This window comes from Lampetra fluviatilis, chromosome 20 (assembly GCF_964198595.1).
Source record: "Lampetra fluviatilis chromosome 20, kcLamFluv1.1, whole genome shotgun sequence".
Classification (NCBI taxonomy): Eukaryota; Metazoa; Chordata; class Hyperoartia; order Petromyzontiformes; family Petromyzontidae; genus Lampetra; species Lampetra fluviatilis.
Genome location: NC_136294.1, coordinates 3,538,182 through 3,562,247, shown reverse-complemented (window position 1 = coordinate 3,562,247; position 24,066 = coordinate 3,538,182). Strand labels below are relative to the sequence as shown.

Here is a 24,066-nt window from a genome sequence, read left to right as displayed (position 1 = left end):
GGAAGCCTAGGGGCGTGGCCCTGACGTAATGGATAGGTGACAGCTGTAAGTAAAGGATTGGTTCTGCTGGCTTTGGCCACAGCCAATGGGGAGATGAGTCAGGGGCGTGGTCCTGGGAGCCTACCAGGGAGTCTGGAATATTCCATGGAGGCTAACCAGGATTGGTGGAACCGTACCACGTGACCCGGGTATTAAATAGGGATGGAGACGAACGACAGGTGGTCAGAACGGGAAGGAACGGAGGAAGGGGCCACGCGTGAGCGGGGCTCCGGGTTGCCACGTGGCGGTGCGTCTCTCTCTCTATCTATCCCTCTCACGCTGCCTGTCAGCAGCGTGAAGGAAAGCTGTAATGCAAGTTGAATAAAAAACCGGATTCCAGAAGTCGCCTCAACGACCTTTATTACACATATATAACTATGGGAAAGTACTACTGGTGTGTTCTTGTTTCTTCACCAGGTGCACACGAGAATAGGTGACCTCCTTTTTCCTTCCGCAGGAATGCGCTTACAGCATTCATGTCTCATTTGTGGCTTTCTTTGATCGGCCTGGGTAAAATTTTAAGAACGATCGAGGAAAACAGAGAGTTTTGAGTATTTCCTGTACATAAACAGTCGTGAACACAAACGTTAATCTGTCACGACAACAGTGCTTTTTAAATATCATCTTCAAAGTGGTATTTCCCCTGCTACATATTTAGCTGTTAACTGGGGATAATGGAAATCAAATCCGCTTGCACGAGTGCTCACTTTACGCCCTATCCCATGGCACTCCAGACCAACGCTCTAAAAGCCACAAATTACAGATCTGATTGCCTTCATAGAAACTGCCTTCCACAACACATATGGGGACTGGTATACAAAGTTGATCACTATATCGCAAGACCATGAAAAACAGCGATGGCCCAAGGGAAAGCATTCATCCAGCAGTGCTTTGATGTTAACTACCTTGCCTGGTATGCAGGAGGTAGTGGGTTCTATCCCGACCCTGCTGCCTGTCTATGTGGAGTTTGCATGTCTCTCTTCCCATGGTCATGTGAATTTTTCCTCGGTTTTTCCCTCCACATTTCTAATCAACGTGCATTTAGAGTATTTGGCTGATCTAAATTTTCACGTGAAAAGCCACTTTATTGAGCTATCCTGATTGGCATCTTACGTGAATTGAATTTAACCAAGATCTGGTGGTTTTGTGTTGAACTCGATTAGAGTTTACAGTATTATGTTCTCGTGTATGGCGATATTTTCAAGAGCTTAATGCCAATGTCGAGGTCTGCTAGCCACAAGAGGGCTTCAGGAGGGAGTTTGTGCAGTTTTGCTATTCCTCCTCCTCAGTTGAAGGAGCATGGAATGCGGTGAATTACTAGAGCCATAGTTTGGGTTGCATGGCCGCAGTTGCACTCTGGCTTGCGTTGAATTTCAATGTATGAAGGAGACGTGTGCATCAGCCTGTTGACGTTCTGATGCGGTTGATGGTTCCACCACCAGTGTCCTCCAGGAATGTGAAAGCCAGGCGGTGCGAGGTGTGGGTCTCGAATGAGGTGTTTATTCTGGACGTCCGCATTGTTCCACTCTGGCTTTGCCGGCGTTCTTCTAGATTCGAGTGAGATTCTAAGATGGCGACGGTGCAATCCCAGAAGGGGAAAAGAGACTTGAGCCGGTGACGAGGTGCATTTTTGAAGTCTTGGTTGTTGTTGTTGGTAAGAAAACATATAAAGTCCTTTACAGTTTACTGCACAGTGATGATAGATTTGGGCCTCCAGAGAAACACGTCTAGATTTGGTTTACAATGGAAAAGGTTGACTTAAAGCTTTCGTGACTGCAGTAATTCATATTCTTTGGGTTTTTCGGTAAAGTCACGTAGATAGAAAAAAACAATAACAATAATATAATAAAAAAAGTGAATAAATATTCACTTTATTTTCATTTTTTTAATTAACAATCTTCAATTTATTTTTATTTTTATTATTTTATTGTTCTTTTTTTAATCTATGTGACTTTACCGAAAGACCCAAAAAGAATGTTAAAGGTGGCAAACCTCACTCGCAAGTCCACTGTGTTAGCCATTGCACGACGGCAGCATGCTGGCATAGATGAATTGATTCACTGCAATGTGATGACAGCGACTTCATTGGCGTCTTCTCTATCAGCTGGGCACATGCATCCTACACAGCTTCCCAAAAGCCCTGTTCTGCTGGGCACCACAGCACCGGTGCTTTATCATCACCCACACGTTGCCCTCAGATTCGAGTCACCAATAAATCCATAACTTGAGGCTGTGAACACCCGTAGCTTTAACAAATTAGAACCACAAACCAACACCACTGGTTCAGTAGCCAAATGGAAAATACATTATATATGCCAACTAAACCTCCAGTATTCCGAGAACAGGAGTGTCAGCTTCATAACGCCATCTAAAGGTTAACCTTGGGAACAGCTACCAGAGTTGAGGTTTGTGTATTGCATTATTAATTTGAATGCGTTTTCACTGTACCGCTTTGCCTGGCTTTTATAGGCTATGAAAAGGCGTTTGATTTAGTATAAACTGATGGAGTCATATAGGCTCTCACAAACCAAGGCCCTCATAAAATGTATGTTTATAGAAATGATCAAAACCATTTATTGAGATAGAAGAGCTATGCATTGATTGCACAAAGTACAGTGCCGTAACATTATAATTCATAAGAGGAGTCAGGCAAGGGTATACGCTCTCACCGGTGCTATTCACAGTGACACTATAAGATATTTAACAAAAACGTTGCATTGGACAAATATGGGGATAAACCAATTTTTTTTTTATTAACAATCTCACTTTTTTTTTTCACAGGCATTTTTAACGGCCAATGGGAAATTCATTACATATAATGGTTCAAACTATTGAACAATAAATTATTCAAAGTTCGGCTTAAGACGTAAATGAGAAACAAAAGTGACGTCGTGCAATGAGTTTCAAAACAAAGTAAAATAATTATTGGATATATAAATGAAAATCACAACAGAGTATGCATACACAGGTAGATCAGTATCAAAATAGTGAAAAAAAGGGGTGAGTGTAAACAGATTTGAGTGCATTGAACAACATTGCATTTGATAATGAATATCAAGACACCAATGTGGTTAAGGAGGAAAGTTTTAAATCGATGCATATTACCTACTATGGATTGGAAACGTGGACGCTGACAAAATGAATAAATACACACAAAGGAATTGAGAGATGCATGTTGAGGATGACAATGAGAGGCAAAATTAGGAACTCATTGATCGGAGAAACCAACTCAAATCATATTATTGGTTCTTTCGGTAAAGTCACGTAGAAGGGAAATAATAAAATAATAAAAATAAAACATAATAAAATTATCACGACGTTTCGGCCACAACGCAAGCAGCCGTCCTCAGGTGAAGAAACAGAGCTGTCGAAAAAGACAGCGTCTTAACAGCTCTGTTTCTTCACCTGAGGACGGCTGCTTGCGTTGTGGCCGAAACGTCGTGAGAATTTTATCATATTATGTTTTATTTTTATTAGTTTATTATTTCCCTTCTACGTGGCTTTACCGAAAGAACCAAGAATATGAATCCCTGCAGTCACGAAAGCTTTAAATCGAAATTTAACTCAAATCAGACTCACAGTATTGACTGTTGAGAAAAATAAGTGGGCACCGCCTTAGGAGGGATGATGGCCGAGACTGATCGTGAACTGGCAGCCAAAGGAGGGAAAAACACGCATTAGAGAGGATGCCCACCACTGAGACGGAGCGGTGAGGTCAAGCTGACGTGCAGGTGCGAAATGGGTTGTTGTTTTTCAAAACCACGAGGGATGGTGATTATTCTAACGACATTATTTTACCAGGTAAAGCCCTCCCTGAGCTATATGGCTCGTTTTCAAAAACGCCCTGGCCACAAATAGCTGAGCGAAGTGGAAATGTATAGCACCCATTTACTCTGAACGCATGTTTATAAATGTGTAGGGAATAACTGAAGGAACCAGAAAAAATCCATGCGACCACAGGGAGAACATATAAACTCCAAATATACAGGCATGACGGTCGGGATCAAGCCCACGACCTCCAGTATACCAGGCGAGGTAGGTAACATTTCGCCACCGCAGCACCCCAATTTGGGGAAGCCTTCATCTAGCAGTTGATAGGTCATACCTGATGCAATTGTAAAATTGCCTTTGATGTTCACGGTGTTGGTGCATATATGTTGCTTTATTCTTGGTTCATTACTGAAATGTCATTTTAGTTTGCCATTATGCAGAAGCAATATTTTTGATATTCACGAATGGCATGAAAACAAAAACACATTCCTTGAAATCGAATCCTATAACCATAGCGATAACGACCATTTAGCTGCACAATGCCACACAATCAGACAACGGAATATTTTTTATTGTTGCTACTACCACACTCGCGTCGAGCCTTTGTAAATGTATATGCCATGGAGACATCCGAAACAATAAGAGCCGCACTCTCTCATTTTGCTAAATAACCTGGTGCACTCTTGCTTGATAATGTGAACGATGCCTTTTTAAAAGTGTGTTGGCAGTTCTTGCAGAGTTCCCTTGGCCTACGGCGGAGCGATTGCACAGTAATATTATCTGATCACCAGCATCCGCCGTTAATGAGGCAATGAGTCAAGGTCAACTGAACGTTGTACAATGCGTGCCGTGTGAAGCTGAAAATGAGCACACGTTATATGAGCCTTAGTGTAATTTAAGCGTAATGTGTATCCATCTCAGAGATTTGCCTCATCTGTTCCATCTCCCGGCGTGCTGGTGTGGCAGTTGAAACATCGGGCAAAGTTTCTTAAATCCGCCCCCACCTCCTCTTCCCCCCTCCCTCCGCCTCTATCCACCTAATCGATACAAACGGGCACACCACAGTGAGTTCATCTGCAGGTTATGTCAGGTGGAGGTAACGTTTGGGCACTCCCACCTTTAACAATGATGTCTAGTCCAGCATGGAACGGTGGGTCAAGTAGTCTGCAATCAGGGGGCTCTCTTCGGATATAAGCATACATGGCCCTGTCCCCTCCCTATGGGTGTGTTTATATCCAGCGTCAACTGTGGTGCACAATTATAAATAAATTACATTTAGAAAGTGCCTTTCTCCAAGGTGCTCAAATTAAAGTTCAATATGGAGCATAAATATAAACCGATATTTCTATTTTTTCTAAAGTGTTAAAATGTACACACATTGCCAGCGAGGCCATTGTTATCTCCGGGCACATTTGTCATAAACTATTCATTTTTAGTACAGTAATGCACTTCACTCGGCTAATCTCGAAGCCAAGTTGACTATTGCAAATGCTCCGTGAGTGCTGTCATGTAATGTTCAGCCCCAGAGCATGCCACGTACAAGCCCTTCCCTCCTGCTCCCAGCAGCAGCAGTGCATGTGTAACACATGCAAATAAGGCCTGCGGCGCTCCTCATTTGGGCAAAAAAATTAAGGGCATGACAAAAACGGGCACTTTCGTCTGCGCTGCTCAGAGCCTCACGCCTCAGGAGACGTTTAATGGATGCCGCTGAGTCTTCCGACGTATCATATTTTTAGATGAAACTATAAGTGGCCAACTGGATGGTGTTTGATTGTATAAGTAACGTAAACAAAAAAATCTCCTCGTTTAGGAATTTTAACACAGCAGGTTTTACTTTGACTGTATGAGCGTCCCTAGCGCGCAAAAATGTGTTATCATTAAACTATGACGCAGGCTGATTCAATGTCTCAAAACCTGCATGATCTATTGTATGCGAAAACACTACTTTTGGTAACTAATATGATGCAGTGCTATTTCAAAAGTGACAAGGTCACCCATAATGCACCTGATCACATCAGATGTTGGAAGCCAAGCAACGCTGAGCCTGGATAGTGATTGGATGGGTGGCCGCCATGCACAACAAGTGTTATAGACTATGTGGCAACATCGATTTTTGTTCTGTACTTCTATGCTCCCGGTTATATTATGCTCCCCTTGTTTACCAACTCGTCCCAGCCAGCATGGTGAAGTATGGTCAAATAACCCCTCAAGATCCACGTGGAATGGAAAAAGCCCTCATTCAGCAAAATATTGGCAACAGGGGGATATGTTCACCTCCACATTACTGTACTGCACTTCAAAGACCTCAAAGTGGCCTAGGATCGCATATCGATGGAAATCCGCAAGGAGACACTCACCATGCGTGCCATGAGTTACATGTAAGAGGTAGGACACAATGCACGTTTTTCACCTATCCCCTGCGGACTTCGAGTGTCCTCCGTGCTCATGTGCTTGGGTTTTCATCAGACACTTTTGTTTGCTTTCACCGTTTAAATATGGCAGGTGAGTCAGCTCTCTGACGTGCTTTCAGGTGGCAACTGAAGATGCTCCCAGCACGTCGAGAGAGAAAAAAATGTCGGACATCGGCAGCACGGCTGACAAATCCTACGCAGCGTTGAGACAAGTTGGCTGAAATAATTGCCCTCCTGCAAAACAGCCTGCTTTGGGGGTAAACGAAGACCTTGTTATTATTCTTGGTTCTTTCGGTAAAGTCACGTAGAATGGAAATAATTAAATAATAATCATAAAATATTATGAAATAATTCTCACGACGTTTCGGCCACAACGCAAGCGGCCGTCCTCAGGTGAAGTACTCAAATTATAAATGTTGTGGTTTCACGCTTCAACACACCGGTGGGCTAAAACAGTGAACTATTTGTCTTTTGTCAACGTGACACTTTTTTACTGATTGGCCGTGTCGGGTGGTGGAGGGTTACGACACATTTATACATAACGCGATCTAAAACCAAAAACGTTGATTATGAATAATATTGGTCGCGAAAGCCTACGTGTTAAACTAAGAAGAATAGGTCTGTCGAGAAGACAGAGTCTGAATGACAGACCTATTCATCACCTGAGGACGGCTGCTTGCGTTGTGGCCGAAACGTCGTGAGAATTATTTTATTATGTTTAATTTTTCTTATTTTATTATTTCCATTCTACGTGTCTTTACCGAAAGAACAAAGAAAATGAATCCCTGCAGTCACGAAAGCTTTAAATCGAGACCTTGTTATTGTTAAACAATGAGAAGAAGAAGAATTAACAGCTCTCTGGCAATCTACTGATGGATGAAGGCCTCCATAAGCCTTGTCGGTCATGATTCGCCAAATGTCAGGCCAGGCCCAGTTTAGGTATCACTCACCACTGCTGTTAGCTGTGGCCGACAATTGAGTGCAGGTCGCCAGGTTCATCGCGTCGTGCACTAACTGCTCTGCCGCTACTCCACTCACCTTGTCACAATGTTTTCTTATTTTTATTAAAATATTTTAAGCTATACAGTAATATATATTGTTCATGCAAACGGTTGAGTTTACTTGTTATTTTTTAATCACAATTATTACCAAAGATGTTAACGGTTATGTAGTTAGTGCAATAACGTTTTTGCAAGTGTGACAGGATTGCTGTTATATCTAATGACAATTGTAAATTGCAATTATAAAAAAAAATCCAGATATTTTTCATTAAAATGTACGAGTGTGCGAAAATGTGCCAAGTACCGGCAGTTTTTCCCACATAACAGTGATTTTAGTTTGAGTAAATTGTCCCTTACATTTCACAGAAAACTATATTTTACAGCATTCCAAAAAATTAAGCGATTCATACAATTACAATATATAAAATAAGTTAATTACATCCCTATTTTTTACTGTATATGTTTCCTAGTTATATGATTCGTGAATGAGTAATACAGTATATATATTAACACTTTATATGCACTTCATGACAATTACCTATCAGTGGTTGACCAGTGGCACGACAGTTAGCATACATCGCTATGAACCAGTGACCTAAATTAATTTATTTACCAAGCTTAGCCCTGCCAAGGAATCCAACTCAGGTAACATAATTGCCAATTGATATCTCAACTGCTGCTGGGCCTCCCCTTAACTACTTTGCACTGACCAGCGTGGTGAAGTATGGTCAAACATCCCAATGATTGACACTGGCCTCTATCCTGCAGTAGAATGACCTAAGGTCATTATTATGAAGTGATATCAACAAGTATGAACTTTTGCGCTGATGTTGGATGTGACGTAATTACTCCACGTATATTGCTGTAAGATGATGATGCATGTTAAGCGTTGAGTGTGCGTGTGTGCGTTTTTTTCTTTGCTTACAAGTTACAATCGGTTGTGTTGCAGCATCAAAATCACACAAAGACATGTGATTTCAGTGTGCAGGTAGACCCCTAAAAGAGCTTTGTAATATGTTCCTCCTTGACAGAAGGTGGGATGATAAAATATTCATTGAAATACGAGACAAGAGAGATTACAGTCACACAACATATTTAAGGTACAGCTTCTTTCCAATTTTCACGCCCATAAAAAACCAGCCGGTATGCACTACAATTTCCAGAAAGTACATCAAAAACAACATGCATTTAAATTAGGAATTGGAATACATATTTACGCGTGCAAACTTCATTTCCCATTGCTTAATTTCACAAGGATTAAAAGTACCGCGCTGAATGTTCATGTTTTTTACAACAATAAAAAACGTGGCACATTGTACACACTGCACAACAGAACATAAGCGCGGAGAGAATTTTCCGTGTTATCAGGCGCTGGTGTTTCATGCGTACTTGTTTGTAAAAAAATATTCCGTCTTCTATTAAAAAAAATAATTTCTAAACGCGCAGCACGACTCCTCCGTTCGTGCCACCTTGACTTGGAGTGAAATAATCAAATATTAATTGGCGAGTGACTGCGTGGAGCCTTTAGTGCCTTCCCATGGCTTTTGACCTTGCTTTCAACTCCGCGAATTACGGCTTGCTAAACCACAGGTTGCCCCCAGTTCCCCCACACCTCACCAAATCATCCCCCCCCCCCCGGCTATCGCTAGCAGATATCTTTCCCCCACCAATATGGACACGTGACATTGTACCGTGTACGGACAGGTCAGGCGTCTAGAATGTGCATAATATGGCGTTGGTATGAGTACATCGCCCCACACCACCTTTATATCACGGATGGGGACAAATAATCCATACCGCCTTCATATATCATTCACATAATGAGAAAAAATGCAAGTCTACAGGGATGACAACTGCCTTCCGTCTCATTAATCAGCCGTAACTAGCCCTTGCTTAGCGGTGTCTCTTGCGTGCAGCTGAGTGTAAATAAACATGTTTTATAAAAATATAAAAAACTACAGGATCGTTAAAGCACATGTGATAGCTTTAACATACCCAGTGAAATGGTGATATGACACAAACCATTAAAACAGCTATTATATTATAATTTCAATGACATTATCGTGTAGTAAAAAAGTACCCTGTCATATTTGTAAAAATTACCATATTACCCCATTCAATAAATATAGGTTCCCTTTACACTACGTCTGAAGACTCTTTTTCACGATGTTTCCTGCTTTTTGTATGTTTGGTCAATTACATTTAATAATGAGCGTTTGACATATGAGAGGAAAACAGTACCAGAGAAAACCCCGGACACATATGATTGGGTAACACTGAACGTAATTCACCGATACGTTCAAGAATCCATTGGCATTTCCAGGACAAGCCTACAAGCCTGGTAATCCCAGGCAATTTCCCATCCAAGTAATAACCAGGATAAAGCCTGCTTAGCTTCTGAGACCTGATGAGATTGGGTGTAATTCAGGTTGTGATCTGGTCATACGACTGATTCTCTCATACGTACCTTAGATCAATAGTTAATAGCCGTGAATACGGTACAGTGCCGTGTATTCTTCACATCGACCTCCTGAAATATTAAAAGTGGGATTTTGCCAAGTGCTGTTGCCTGGGTTGGTTAAACAATCACGCTCATTAGAATTTTCACCCACGGAACCAACAACGTGCGTTTTCTCACCTCGCATCCATCTTCCCCACCACGCACACCTCCAGGGAATGTTTCAGACCTGCAGGAGATGGAGGTGGAGGGTGTGGAATGCGCCGTGGTAATTCAACACCTCTGGTGTGACTTTTCACACCGTTGATTGTCGACGCTACACAAGTGGGGATAGTTTGCGTCACATGATAACACATTAATCATTCATTTAATCTATTGACCGAGGCTATGATACGGACACTCTCCAAAGCCACGTGTGTCCTGATCGACAGGTGAACGTACATTTACTGTCAACATCTGGTGTACACAAATCATTTTACTCTGCCATTATACCTCCGCATGAATGTGGGCATGCACACTTGGGAGATGCAGCAGCGAAGTTGCCCAGGCACTCCAATGTGAATCTGGTCACCGGAGTTTGATTGATTCCAGGTCATAGTTGGCATCAGTGGCGTGTGATGTATGAAACCAATCCTGTCCACCCCCGACCCTTTAACAACTTGCAGCGTAGTGAAGTATGGTCAAACAATCCATCTAACTAAAATGATATGTAGCAGCCTTTATCCAGAAGTGAATTATTGACAAAGGGCTGTAATTATTCATATGCCAAAAATATAATGCCGCATAGGATGTGCTATTTATATATAATGTATATTGGTTGACAAGCAGTGGCTCTCAACTCTATAATCTAGATTTTGGTATCCAGCAATATAAATTATTAACTACAGGTTAAGATTTAATTACACGTACAGTATAGTTAATGCTTTTGCATAATGTTAGGCTTAACAGTAAGGTGTGTTGTTCAAAGGAATGTTACATAGTATGTTATTCAAAGGTCTGAGCTATCTAAATAGCCTACTTTAGTGATAAACCTGTGTTGTAAAAAATGATCAACCAATAAAATTACCAAAATATGTTTTATTCTACATAGTGTACATGACTACAATTATATCTGACATAGCATCTATACCCAGAGGAAATGGGCAGTCAGAAAATATATGTCTGGGTGCGAGATACTAAAATTCTCACAATTTAAAGGGAAAATGAAGCTCTGCCTTTGGTGCGATTGAAATGTTTTTTTGGACGTGGTATATTGCCATCTTGTGGAAGCGTGCCCCGCATAAGCACTTGTACACTGCGCACATACATCGCACGCAATTATTGGGAAACACAATTACGGATGCGGGTGAGCTATTTATGGAATAAATGTTAGCTTTGATTAAAACTATCTCGACTAACGCATGAAATATGCCAAAGTGAGATAGCGTTGCGTGCGATGTGATTGGTAAGTCTCAATCAGCTCCTTTAGCCGTTTACCAGCACCAACCAAACCATTAAATAAAACGGGTCATTTAACTGTAATCGGGTCTTGCAGACGTAACTTTCAAAGTGCTCAATTGCCTGACTGAAAAAGTGTCTATTTTTTTTCTACGTTGGCCATTGAATACACTGGTAGATTATTTCAAAATTACTTGATGCAGAAAGCGTATTTTAAAATAGGCAAGCCTCCTCAGCAAATGAATATTTTTGCCGAGGCAGATGCAATAACGTCAAAGTCGTTGCATATTTTATCCTTGACAGTATAACGAGTTTTATGCAAAAGATTACTTTATGGATATGGAGAAAGAATCTAATGGATTTGCTGAACGTGCTTTATTCCAAGTTACGTTCCAGAAGTGATTTCCGGCTGTTTTATATTAATACCTTTATTAATCATTTTGATTACGTGAATATGTCACTGTGTAAACATTAACATGTCTAATACTATATTACGGCTTGTAGTGTACCAGTGTGTGTGTGTGTGTTTTTGTGTTAATGCTCTATGAGGGGTAGGAAATGTGTCTGCATGTAATTAATAACTATTTATAGCACAAACTGTACATTAATAAAATTAAAACGTGCATGTATACGCGTGCAGTACAAGCGGCTGGTGCAATGGTCATACTATGGCACGTCATACACCATAGTACACAATTTATATATCATTGGGTCCATTGGACATTCTTTTTTGTTAAATTAAAATCGCATTTTAAGGTCGAAAATCGCTACGTGTGTTCTAATTATTTTTGATTTTCCTTTCAGTTGTCAGCTGCTGGAGTGCTCTTCATGTTTTTCAGGCCTCTTTTGGGAACTAGTGATGAGGGTTCTCAGTAACCTTTGAACTGTGTTCATGCAGCCCAAGCATTGCACTGGGAGGGGCCCTTAATGTCTCGGACCACCATATACGTTTTGCCGATGAGTTGAACTCCCCTGTGTGAAGGTGCATATATTTTCTTTCATTAAATGTAACCTTCATTTCATGAATGCATCTGCATTCAGATGCATCTGCATTCATTAAATAGGAGAAATTTAAAACAATCTATATTTATTATGCTGTTAAATAACTAAGTGCCATAAGTATTAATATTTACCATAAAATTAGCCCATCTTGAAACTCATGATATGAGTGTCCAATGTTTATATATATATACCGTGTTATTAGCTGAAGTCGGAAGGGTAGTATGTTTCTGCTAATTATGAATGGTCCTAATATGGAAGTAAAATACACTGGAGAATTCAAATGACCAGAATGAGTAAATTTGGTTATTATTAACACAAAACTACGTTGCACAGAGAGCTGCAAGTAATGACACAATGTAGCATCGGCTAAAGTTAAGTTGAAATGGATATCATTTATTCATGACAAAAAAAATAGTATTCAAAGCACATAGAGAAGGAAAAAGACCAGAGCCTTTTGATATACTGTACGTAATTGCAATCGTCTGAACTAATAATTCTCACTCTGAAATGACAATTTGGCAAATGGTAGAAGATTGAAAGAAACAGAAAGCTGCTATTATATATTCTGCAGTCTCACGTTTGGATGTGACGTACTACAGTGATTCAAAGATGACAATCTGTAAAAAAAAAAGAAATGCAGGTCATGACATCTTCTCAGCTTTTGAAGAGGGCCTTTGCTATCTGCTTATCCATCATCTCGTCGGTGGAATGTTCATTGTCCCGGGTTGTCATTATTTCCTCGTCATTATTCTTGACGGTCCGTCCATCAATCCATAGCCCCACTCAACGTGTTGCCTAAACTTAAGCCAATTATACATACCCGTCGACCCGTTATCAGTGCCTACCTTATTACAGACTAATTCAGATATTATTGGTCACCCCGTGCCCTTATACATCTCAACGCTCATCCTACAAAATCCCAGCACGAGGTAGAAACACGAACTAATAGACAAAAAAAAATATTTTGCCCGTATTGAAATGGCTGCACGCCGCATGGACCTGAAAACTCATTTTCCCTGTACAGGAATATGGGTAAACCATATGGGGTTGACACGGTAGGGTATAATAGTGTAGTGTATAGTAGTGCAGTGTATAGTGTAGTGGATGGTATTGTATAGTAGTGTTGTGTATAGTATTGTAGTGTATAGTAGTGTATAGTATAGTGGATGGTAGTATATAATAGTGTAGTGGATGGTAGTGCAGTGTATAGTGTAGTGGATTGTATTGTATAGTAGTGGTGTGTATAGTATTGTAGTGTATAGTAGTGTAGTGTATAGTAGTGTATAGTGTAGTGTATAGTGTAGTGGATGGTAGTATATAATAGTGTAGTGCAGGGGTCGGCAACCAAAATAACAAGAAGAGCCATTTCTTTCCAATTCGGTACACAATTCAGTATTTCAAGAGCCGCAATGCATCTGAGTACATACTGTACATACGTACATATCGTCAAGAAGCAGCCCGTAAAGAGCCGCATGCGGCTCCGGAGCCGTAGGTTGCCGACCCCTGGTGTAGTGGATGGTAGTGCAGTGTATAGCGTAGTGGATGGTAGTGTAGTGTGTAGTGTAATGTATAGTAGTGCAGTGTATAGTGTAGTGGATGGTAGTGTAGTGTATAGTGTAGTGTATAGTAGTGCAGTGTTATAGCAAACCTGTCAACCCTTAATCAGTGCCGACCATTTCACAGACCAATTCAGACCGTGTTGGTCACACCGTGCCCTTATAAATCTCAACGTTCATCCCACAAAGTCCCAACACGAGGGAGAACCACGAACAAATAGACAAAAACAATCTTTTTTGCCCGTATTGAAACGGCTGTACCTGAAAACCCAACATTCCCGCACACGAATACGGAGTAAACCGCACGGCGTGATGATACATCAGATATGTTTGAGATCAGATATGTTTATTCGTTCATTTTACGTACAACCTGGTGGTTGGGGGAGGGGGCATGGTCCACCTGGTGACTTGCCAATCATCAGCACTTCTCTGGCCATCGCAAACGCCCTCAAAGGGGCGCGGTGCCGGTGTGGCTCAAAGCTGCCACCGTCAATGCAATTGCCGAACATCGGCAAGGCGACATGGCCGTGTCAACGAATGTGTTAATGCTGTGTGCATTTCTGGGAGCTTGTAGCTCCGTTTGTGTGGGACTCATGAAGGTACGATGGCTGTTACAATTTGACGTGATCGCTTTCGTTATTTATTTGTGTTTTGTTATCGATTTAGGGCGCCCCCGTAACGTGATTTCCCCCCCACCGCCGCCGCCGCTGCTTCTTGCTAAGCGCAGCCGCTTGCTGTGCGACTTTTTCGGGCATGCGGATCAGGCAACACGTAGGCTGCACTTTTTTCCGGGTGCTCTGCTAGGCCAAACACTGAACTTTTAAAAGTTACAACTAAGATATAGAACAGCTAAAATGTAATAACATCGCAACGCTTTGTGTTTCGTTAGCAGTTGTTTACATTGCAGGTATAGCGTTGTGTTCCGCGGACTTGATACGTTTTAAATTACAGTACCTGCTCGTGTCTGTGTGGTGTTTATACGCTTAGTTTAACAAGTAGGCTTTCGCGACCAATATCCATAATATAAGTTTGTTTTGGGGTTAGATCGCGTAAATATATACATGTGTCGTTAAACCTGCCACCACTCAACACAGCCAATTTGTAAGGTTTGTCACGTAAACAGAGCGTGCCAATGCGTTACTAGTACAGCACGCCGGTGTTTGTAGAGCAAATCCGAAATATTTACAATCTTGTAAATATTACAAGATTAATATACCCTTACTTTGGAACTTATTTTACGTGGTTTACGGGAATTATTACGTGTTTTTAATGGGTTATCTCGTGGAAAATCTGGAGAGTGTGATTTGTATTGTGTGGGTCTCTAGGAATTATACTTCGTCATTCTTATCAGTTACAAACACCGCAAAAAGAGATAAGGAACTCAAAAGGCTAAGGTTCATCCGCGATATTTTTAGTATTGCTGTTTGAAGTATTCTTTTTCAAACATTGTAGAAATGGTTACCAGCATAAACGTACTAGTTTTGTGTCACTTTGGCTAAAATTAACTTTTATTAAGTAAAAAAATAAGTGAACACTATCCCAGCATTTACATACTATTGCCGCATTTCAATCCGTTTGAAATTGGAATGTTCGCCTCTGCTTCTTAGGGCTATAACTTTGGAAATTAGTAAAGTGTTAATCTAACAGTTATAACTGTCAATTCTATTACAACTCAAAATGTGAAAGCACACTTTACTAATTTCCAAAGGTATAGCCCTAAGCAGATGCGAACATTCCAAGTTGATACGGATTGAAATGCGCCAATAATATTTAAATGCTGGGATAGTGTTCACTTGTTTTTTTTACTTAATAAAAGTTAATTTTAGCCAAAGTGACACAAGACTAGTACGTTCATGCTGGACATTATTTTAGCCATTGACATTTGATAGCTGTAAATCACTCCTGCCTCCACATTCTTCATTTCGCACATGGTGAAGTATGGTTAAAATAAAACCTCATCCATTCTCAATGCGTCAATGGATAATTAATAAGAGTCCAACATGTTCCTGTTTGAAGGTACACTCACACTACAGTGCACGAGTGGTGCAAAGGTTGTTTCTGTAATAATGTAACACGTGCTTTGGGTATTATGTAATCTCCCAACATTTTGGAAGACACTCGCCATTGAAATTGGCATTGTAGTTTATAATGTTTAAAATTCGCAAAACGTCCATTCGTACATATTGATTGGATAACGCAGAGGGTAGGTTTGGAAACCCAACTTTTGTTGCAAAAGAAGTGAGAATTAGATTAACCGATTGTGGAACACTTAGGGGTGCCTTTAAAACAAGTTTTGACAACCTCTACGTTCACTCCTTGTTCAACATTGCCTTTGCCAGCGGCAAATGTTCCGATCCACGAAACACATCAATCTTTAACACTTGCACCCCCCACGACGTCCCTTGAGCCCACACCAGCTAAGAATTTTCACACCAGTATTTCCGTGTGCTAAGCATGGCAATGTCAAATTCATAGCGATTCTGTTGTAAAAATAACACAACCCATAACATACCAATGTGCCTGGTTAAAGTGTGCTCATGTGTATACTTCATTCAATCTTATCTGGTGAGTTGCAGTGTTGAGGGGGGGGGGTCATAAAACGATCCATCATAATAGTGTCTGTCTGCTGCGTTTGCAGCCTTCACTTTATTGGCTGCCTGGACAACAATGTCAAAGCTTGTGGGATGCGTTTGTCATATTCATTACTGAGGAAATAGTTCCATTGATGTGCACTTCTTTTTGCACAATGTGAATTTTTTTATATATATAAAAAGCATTAGTTGAATCGTAGTTACTGGCTTGGAGAAAAACAACCTTTTAGTGGTTGTTAAACTAAAACGTCAACTTGTTTCGGGATGCAATTATATGTTTTGTTTCTAATCTTTTCATTACCTATACAAATATGTACCAGGAGAACAATCGTTTAAACTGTAAACTAGTCGAACCAGTTCGGTTACATGCTGTTGACAATGGTCTGAACTGGATCCAGTGCTAAATGTAATAAAACTGATTAAACCTGTCTAACTTTAGGGTATTTACCTTTTTTTGTACTATACTGTGCTAAAGTTTATTCATTATCAGCAGCCATTGTCGACACCGCTTGATGAATGCCCTCCCAAGCCATCTTCTCTGCATAAAATGATGGCACAATCCATGTAACTCCTTTATGTCATCACAGCATGTCTGCGCTCTCGGGCACATTCTACCCTTCAGCTGCCATTACGTCACACATCTTGTCTATTGTATAGCTTAACTTCTCGTGATGTGTCCTGACCAATTCCAACTTTCATATCAGTCAATATGATGTGCATTACATGTGACTGAATTCTATTTTTTTTTCTGATACAGTACATTTGTTCTTATTTTCATCTCTAATTTTGAACATGGCTGTCCATTCTCTTTTGGCTTTTGTTCCATTTTCATTGTCAGTGACCATATGGGCTGGTTCATGTCACCACTATTGCCAAATCCACTGGTTCAAACTATTCTTCTTGGACATTGGTACACTCATTTTTTTCATCATGAAGTTCAACTTGACAAAATAAATTTAGCCTCTTTGAGTATACGCCTCTGTACTTCATACATTTGATTCCAATTTCCCTTCAAATTCATGCACGAATAATGTTGCAAATTTGGACTGATAAACATAAGCAGAACCAACGTCCTGTCTGAATAGGTTGCGCAACAAAATAAAGTAATTGTTGGAAGTACATAACTTTGAAATAGTTAAATCTTTGATCGAGGTCAATTATTAATGGTAAATAAAAAGTTAACATTTTCATAACTGCACATTTTCATAATCCACAGCAAAAACATTTTCTTGCTGTGAATTTCACACCTGATGATGATTGCTTGTGTATCAGTCGAAACGTGAGAATTTTATTTTTTATATTTTTATTATTTTATTGTTTCCCTTCTACGTGACTTTACCGAAAGAACCAAGAATAGAATTTACATTGTTTCAAATGATTTGGTTCGCATAGAATGTATGTCTTCACAACGCTTGCTATTATTACTGAAACTAACCATTGCATATCGTAGGTGAACCCCACGATTTTGGAGGAGCAGTTGCTTTGGCAAAGACAAGGCACTGGGGAGGTAAATACTTTCAGAATACCCATTATCACTGATACGCCAAAAGGAAATCTAATTGCTGCAGTGGAGGCTCGGAAATACTCTTACTCTGACAAAGGAGCCAAGTTCATTGCCATTCGTAGGTCCACTGACAAAGGTAAGCATTACTTGAGTTTAATAAAAAAAACATATTCCAGTATAATTATGCAAACAATCGGTGTCTCTTACAAATTACAATTCTGGGTTTACATTTCTGTTTACCATTCCGTAATTAAGCGTGTATCTTCACTTGCTCAAAACAATTACATTGTGACCTTACAGAACAACAAGCACTTATTCATGTCTGAATCTATTTTAGAGCAATGGTTTGTACCTGCGGTAAGCATACCCCTGGGGATACACATGATATCTCGAGGGGTATGCAAGGCAAATCGCAATGTGGCAGTTGGGTATGGGGGTTACTAAGCCACGCTGCTCTACATGTGTGCACTAGCAATTCTAAACATGAACACTGATCTGTTTTGTGGAATTATTTAGTGGATTGTTTTTCAATTAAGTGTTAAATTAATGTCTCAGGCGTTAATTACATGTACGTTTAATTAGGGTTCAGGGATTTTTCCAATAACGCACCTCCGATTCAAGCGGTTGGCTACGTATGGTGCGAAAGAAGTTCAACATACAACTGAATAATTGAGCAAAATCTGACTTGTTAAAATATAAAGCCTATTGTTGGTATGGGTCCGTGGACTATCGATTTGTCCAGTTAAGGCACGGTACACGACAAACAAGGATGGGGAACCACCACTTTAGATTGCACATTTAATTTAATAAGCCAGCTTTTCTTCGCCTTTTATGTGCCGACAGGCTTCACGTGGAGTCCCTCGGAGTTTGTGGCCGATGATGGCTCAACTGCCGATGGCCTCAATCTGGGCGCGATAGTCGCCGATCACGAGGAGGGTGTATTGTTTATCATGTACGTGCGATGTGCCCACCACCTAAAATGTGCCGTCTCCAGTACCATGCTCATCAGCAGCACGGATGACGGCATCACCTGGAGTAGACCCATAAATATTTCGCGACAGGTTGGCACCGACGCATTTGCCCCAGGCCCAGGCTATGGCATTCAGGTAAGCTAAACGGTGATAAATTAGTAACGTATTTAGGTCAGTTGTTGTGTTCTCTGAATAATCACTGGCATTTTAACCTTTTACGTCTTTTTTTTCCTGTTTATAAGGCAGCGTGAATGACATGTTTGCTCATCTTTTTGAACTGTCGTAGTGGTTTACAAAGTGTATTGCGTTAAAATTATAAAATTAGCACTTTGAAACATCGTCTTCCGATTTGCTCACGAAAAAAAAAATACATTTCGTACAGAAAAGGCACGAGCCCAGAAAGGGGCGCTTGATTGTGTGTGGACACGGCATGCTCCTGGCGGATGGAGTTTTCTGCCTCCTGAGCGATGACCATGGAAAGACCTGGTTTAACGGAGGTGTCATGAAGAGCATTCCATACAAGCAAAAGAAAGCGGCCGGTGACTTCAACCCCGATGAATGCCAGGTTTCTGCTGCCATCTCATTTATGCATTTTGTCAGTACACTAGCTCAACAGATGTTGTGCATGCAGTTTAATGAATTGTCATTGCGTTTTTTTCCAACGTGCCAGAGACCGTAACATTTTAACCCCACTTTTCTGAAACCGTACCCAGCCTTACGAGCTGCCAGATGGCTCTGTGGTGGTGAACGCACGCAACCAGAACTTCTACCACTGCCATTGCCGCATCGTGATGCAGAGTTTCGATGGGGGTGAGACCTTCCCAATTGAGAATCTCTATTTTGACAAGTCACTAATCGACCCTGCAGTGGCTGCTGGCGCTGTATTGAAAAACCAAGTTGTGTTCTTTACCAATCCAGCTAACGGATCTAAACGTGAGTTATGTTTCAGTTTAATAAAATAAAACTTAAACTCTAAATAAACCATTTTAGAATATTTTTTAAGTTTTCAGTATTAAAACTGTTGAAGTGCTGTGTGCTTTAATGCCAGGGCCACACAATAGTTTCCTTTATTCTCTGCAAGTTGGGTGACTTATTTCAATGGAACACATTTTTATTCATGATTAGACACGGGAACAAAATATGCCGGCAATTTGTTTTTTTATCATAGCTTAACATTTGATTCTACGTTATTATTCTTTGTCCGGGTTTGCCAGGCATAAATCTGACGCTGAGGTGGAGCTATAACAATGGGACGACATGGCCTGAATCGCTGCTGATCTGGCCTGGGCCCAGTGGATATTCGGTCATGGCCAAGCTGGACAATGACATAGAGGACAACAACTATGTCTACATCCTGTTTGAGAAAGGCCAGGTGGACACTACTGAGTCCATCTCCTTTGTCAAGGTGCAGCTGTACACACCTATTTCTGGTCAATTGTAAATCGAGCATTTCAAGAGGAGGGTTTTTTTTTATTCGTTGCATACATCTTTGGGCTGATAGATTTTTAGTGTAAAGATTCCACGTTTTTTTTTGGAATCTTGGAAAATGTGTCACTTTATGATTTCTCAGGGTTCGTGAAAATCGGGATTTGTCAAAAATGTTGAATGCTGTTTGGTGTCATACTGCCAATGTTAGTTTGGGGAAGGAAAAGCTGCTGTTTACACTTTGGTCTTTGGTGATAATGTGGAATATATTTAAATATTGCTTGTGGTGCTCTACTGTAAATTGTAAGGCATGGTTCTGCCTTGCAAGCTTAATGCAATCACATTGAACTTTGTTAAAGTTTTTAGAGATTTGAATATTTTTTTTGCCAAAATAAAACACTGCAATTAAAACAGGATCGCTTGTTTTTTTAAAAAAATGTATGAAAGCATTATTATTTGTAGTAGACATACTGTGCATTGTCAAGGTCTTGGTTATACCAGTGTTTGTATTTACATTTATTTTATTGATTGCATACTGTATTTGTAGAGTATTACCTTCTAAATATAAGGATTAACTGCTGTCTTAATGGGTCAAAGAAACATGTCCTTATATTCCACAGGAGAAAACCAATCAGATTCACAGATGTACATTTCTTTAGATATATTCACATTTTTTTATAATATATATCAGGTACAAATATGGACAAGGGTTAGTATTGGATTATGAACTAGTAAAAACAGTAGCATGTCATCCAGTATAATAATATTTTGAGGAACACTGTTTTTCTTTGTTATGTTTTTATTTACCAATATCTTTACAAAACATCAAACAAAACAAAACACTTCTGCAATATTAACAAAAAAGTAAATTGATGAAAAATAATAGTTTGTTGGCAAACATCTTTACTAACAATCTGTAATCAAAACTAATCCTTTAATCAAGATTCGGACAGTTTTGAAACCAGTAAACCAAATACATTGATCTCATGGTGTTGTTTGAGACGATGTGGCTCTTGCCAAATATTCATTCTAAGTTTGTGATCGTGCAAGCACAATAACAGAAGTGCAGAGCAAAGCAGGCACTTTAATTGCAATCATTAAGCGTTTCACTTGTTTTAAGGCTATCACATTCTTAGTTAAAGCACGTTACACTGCGTACTATTCACTTAATACAATGTATGAAGTTATTCTAACAAACCCGAACAATCAATGCAATAATTTGATACTCTGATCATCTGAAATATTGTTTGTTTAAATCAAACTGGCAAAACATAACTTAAAAATACACAATAAGAAATGCAACAACGTAAAAGTCAAAATATATTCGCTTAAAAAGGAAGTTGCAAAACACACCATTGCTTGGAATGCAATACATTGACTCCGTTTCTTCACTCGCAGGATCAAACGTAATATGCATAAAGCTAGGTAGCGAATTTAGGATTTGAATTGAATGAAAACGCAACAAATTCCTTAAACCCTCGGTATACCGCTGTTATTGTCGGTGTGACATGTTTTGTTACATTGTGTGTATATCCAGCAGAGGTGTGGACTCGAGTCATGTGACTTGGACTCGAGTCAGACTCGAGTCATGAATTTGATGACTTGCGACTCGAATTGGACTTGCATAACAATGACTTTGTCCCACCTATGAGATGTGGACTCGAGTCATGTGACTTGGACTCGAGTCAGACTCGAGTCATGAATTTGATGACTTGCGACTCGACTTGGACTTGCATAACAATGACTTTGTCCCACCTATGAGATGTGGACTCGAGTCATGTGACTTGGACTCGAGTCAGACTCGAGTCATGAATTTGATGACTTGCGACTCGACTTGGACTTGCATAACAATGACTTTGTCCCACCTCTGATATCCAGTGTACTGGAACGGACTTTTTACTCGCGAGCAAATTTTTAGATTTTCTGGAGCAACCTTGCGCCAAGCCCATGTTTTATCTGGACGAAGCATCATCAATTTCGACAAAATTCGTTCAGCTTTTCAGTCGTGCCTATTAAATAACAGCATACAAATATGCAAAAAGTAAAGAGATGTATGTTATCACACGTATACAATATATATGCTTCTTAAGTGTGTGTAGAAAATGGAAACCTTATTTTGGTGCAACAACTGGCTTACCTTTTCACACATTTTGCCCTTTGCAGAGCTAAACCATTTACAGTGAAAAGTGCACTATTTACTCTGACCTGGGTCAATTTGGCATGTTATAAGTTACCATTACACATTCTACTATGACAATTTCACTTCAGATTTTAAATGGGTTTAACGGCCGTTCAATAAATACCAACGAAACTGTTTTTAATCTTTCTCTGAAGAAATGTGTTTGTTTCCCTGCTGTCAATACATTTTTAGCTTCGAGAATCTATGTAGATGGTAAACCATTTGCAGTACATTTTAACAACAAGGTTTTAGCCATGTATATACGGTATAGGATTTACAATGTCACGACCATGACCAGCCATGGTCAATAGACTACTGGATGGTCTCGCCAAGCCGTCGTCGCCTTTTCACAATTCTGCGATCTCTAATCCACCTAGCACCTACACATGCACCGATTGCATTTCTCCAACTCAGTAGATGTCTTCTTGGACGTATTCCATTTTACAATGTACGATTGTAATAGTTAATACTAGCAAACTGCACGTCCTCTGGACGTGTTCGTCTGTCTCCAAGCCAGCCAAACTTTGTATACTGTATATATATCTAGAGGCCCTGTCTCCACCTTTCCCAAATATATCTCCATTTCTCGCTTTGTCTCCGTTTCCCTGTTTCTATTCCTGTGTCTCCTTATCGCTCCATCTATACTCCTCTGCCTCCAATGTATCTCACCCTCTTCCCCCTCCCCCTATCTGTGTTTCTCTCGCTGTTTTGCTCTCCTTATTCCCAATTTTTTCTTTCCCATCTTAATGTCTTGCCTCTTCCCAAATGCCCCCGCCCACTGCTTGTCGTTTTCCCTCGCTTTCCTTTTTCCCCGTTTTGCTCTTTCCATTCCTCTCCGTAACACGCCTTTACACTCTTTTCCCACCACTCCTCTGGCTCGTATTCCCTTGCCTCCCTCTCTCCGCTATCGCGCACTTGGCCGCGCGTCAGCCAGGCAGATAGGAATCCATGTAGGAAACTTTGTTGTGTTTGCTAATAAAAAGAGGATATTAAAGCCAAGTGGTGGCTTGGGAAGGCAATCTAGCAAAGGATTGATGACGAGTTTTTTTCACTTGGGTTATGTGGAGTTGCTGGGGGTTCAGCAATATATTTTTCATCCATATAGAATTTGTAATGAATGCACTGAGTTAATGAGACATTTTTGGACTGCAAATTTCACGTGCGTAAAAATCGGCGGCTGCAATTTGTAAATGTGTTCTTTTTGGCAGAGTAAAGTTTTGTACAGCAGTGAACAGTAAACAACATCTCCAATAGAAAGCTAAATAATTAGATTATGACATTGTCCAGCTGAGTTTGAGAGAAATAGTCCATACAATTACAAAATGTACGTTACAAAAATAATATATACACGTCTTTTAAATAATTTGGAGTAAACACCACCTGTGTTGTGTCTTTGGTCATGTTGGTTTGAACGTATAAGAGCCACTCATTGGTTTCCTCAAACTGCAAATCCCTGAGTGGAGGCGAACTGAAACCAAGCAGTTACCAGTTCGTTCTTTGTATCATAGTTCTGATATAATGTCGACTGAATGCATTGATCCAACATTTTCCAGAGCGACTTTATACGCATTCTGTATGCCATTGGTCGAATTCACAAAGCTGCAGACGGTCTCGTACAGGAAGCGGTAGTGGACCTACACAAGAGAAAAAAACGTCACGACTATGAAGGAAGTATTCATGTTCTTTCCCGTAGCCACGGCTGGCCACTACATTCACAAGAA

At 40.3% G+C, this 24,066-nt stretch overlaps 2 protein-coding genes across 3 annotated transcripts in view; one reads left to right on the top strand and one right to left on the bottom strand.

The window, feature by feature from the left end:
* Positions 1-14,154: 14,154 nt before the first annotated feature.
* On the top strand, positions 14,155-20,562 carry LOC144937742 (sialidase-1-like). The gene is made up of 6 exons (XM_078865181.1): positions 14,155-14,274; positions 17,717-17,906; positions 18,614-18,876; positions 19,124-19,306; positions 19,455-19,674; positions 19,956-20,562. Exons 1-6 carry the CDS (start codon positions 14,197-14,199, stop codon positions 20,180-20,182), a joined length of 1,161 nt encoding a protein of 386 aa, XP_078721307.1. The 5' UTR covers positions 14,155-14,196; the 3' UTR covers positions 20,183-20,562.
* A 244-nt stretch (positions 20,563-20,806) lies between these two features.
* The window catches only part of PTPRC (protein tyrosine phosphatase receptor type C), a 34,240-nt gene continuing 30,980 nt past the window's right edge, over positions 20,807-24,066 (bottom strand). For both annotated transcript variants that reach the window (XM_078865378.1, XM_078865379.1), the window contains exon 27: positions 20,807-23,979. In XM_078865378.1, coding sequence (XP_078721504.1) covers positions 23,848-23,979 — 132 coding nt within the window. In that variant the 3' untranslated portion in view covers positions 20,807-23,847. The remainder of the gene's footprint in view (positions 23,980-24,066) is intronic.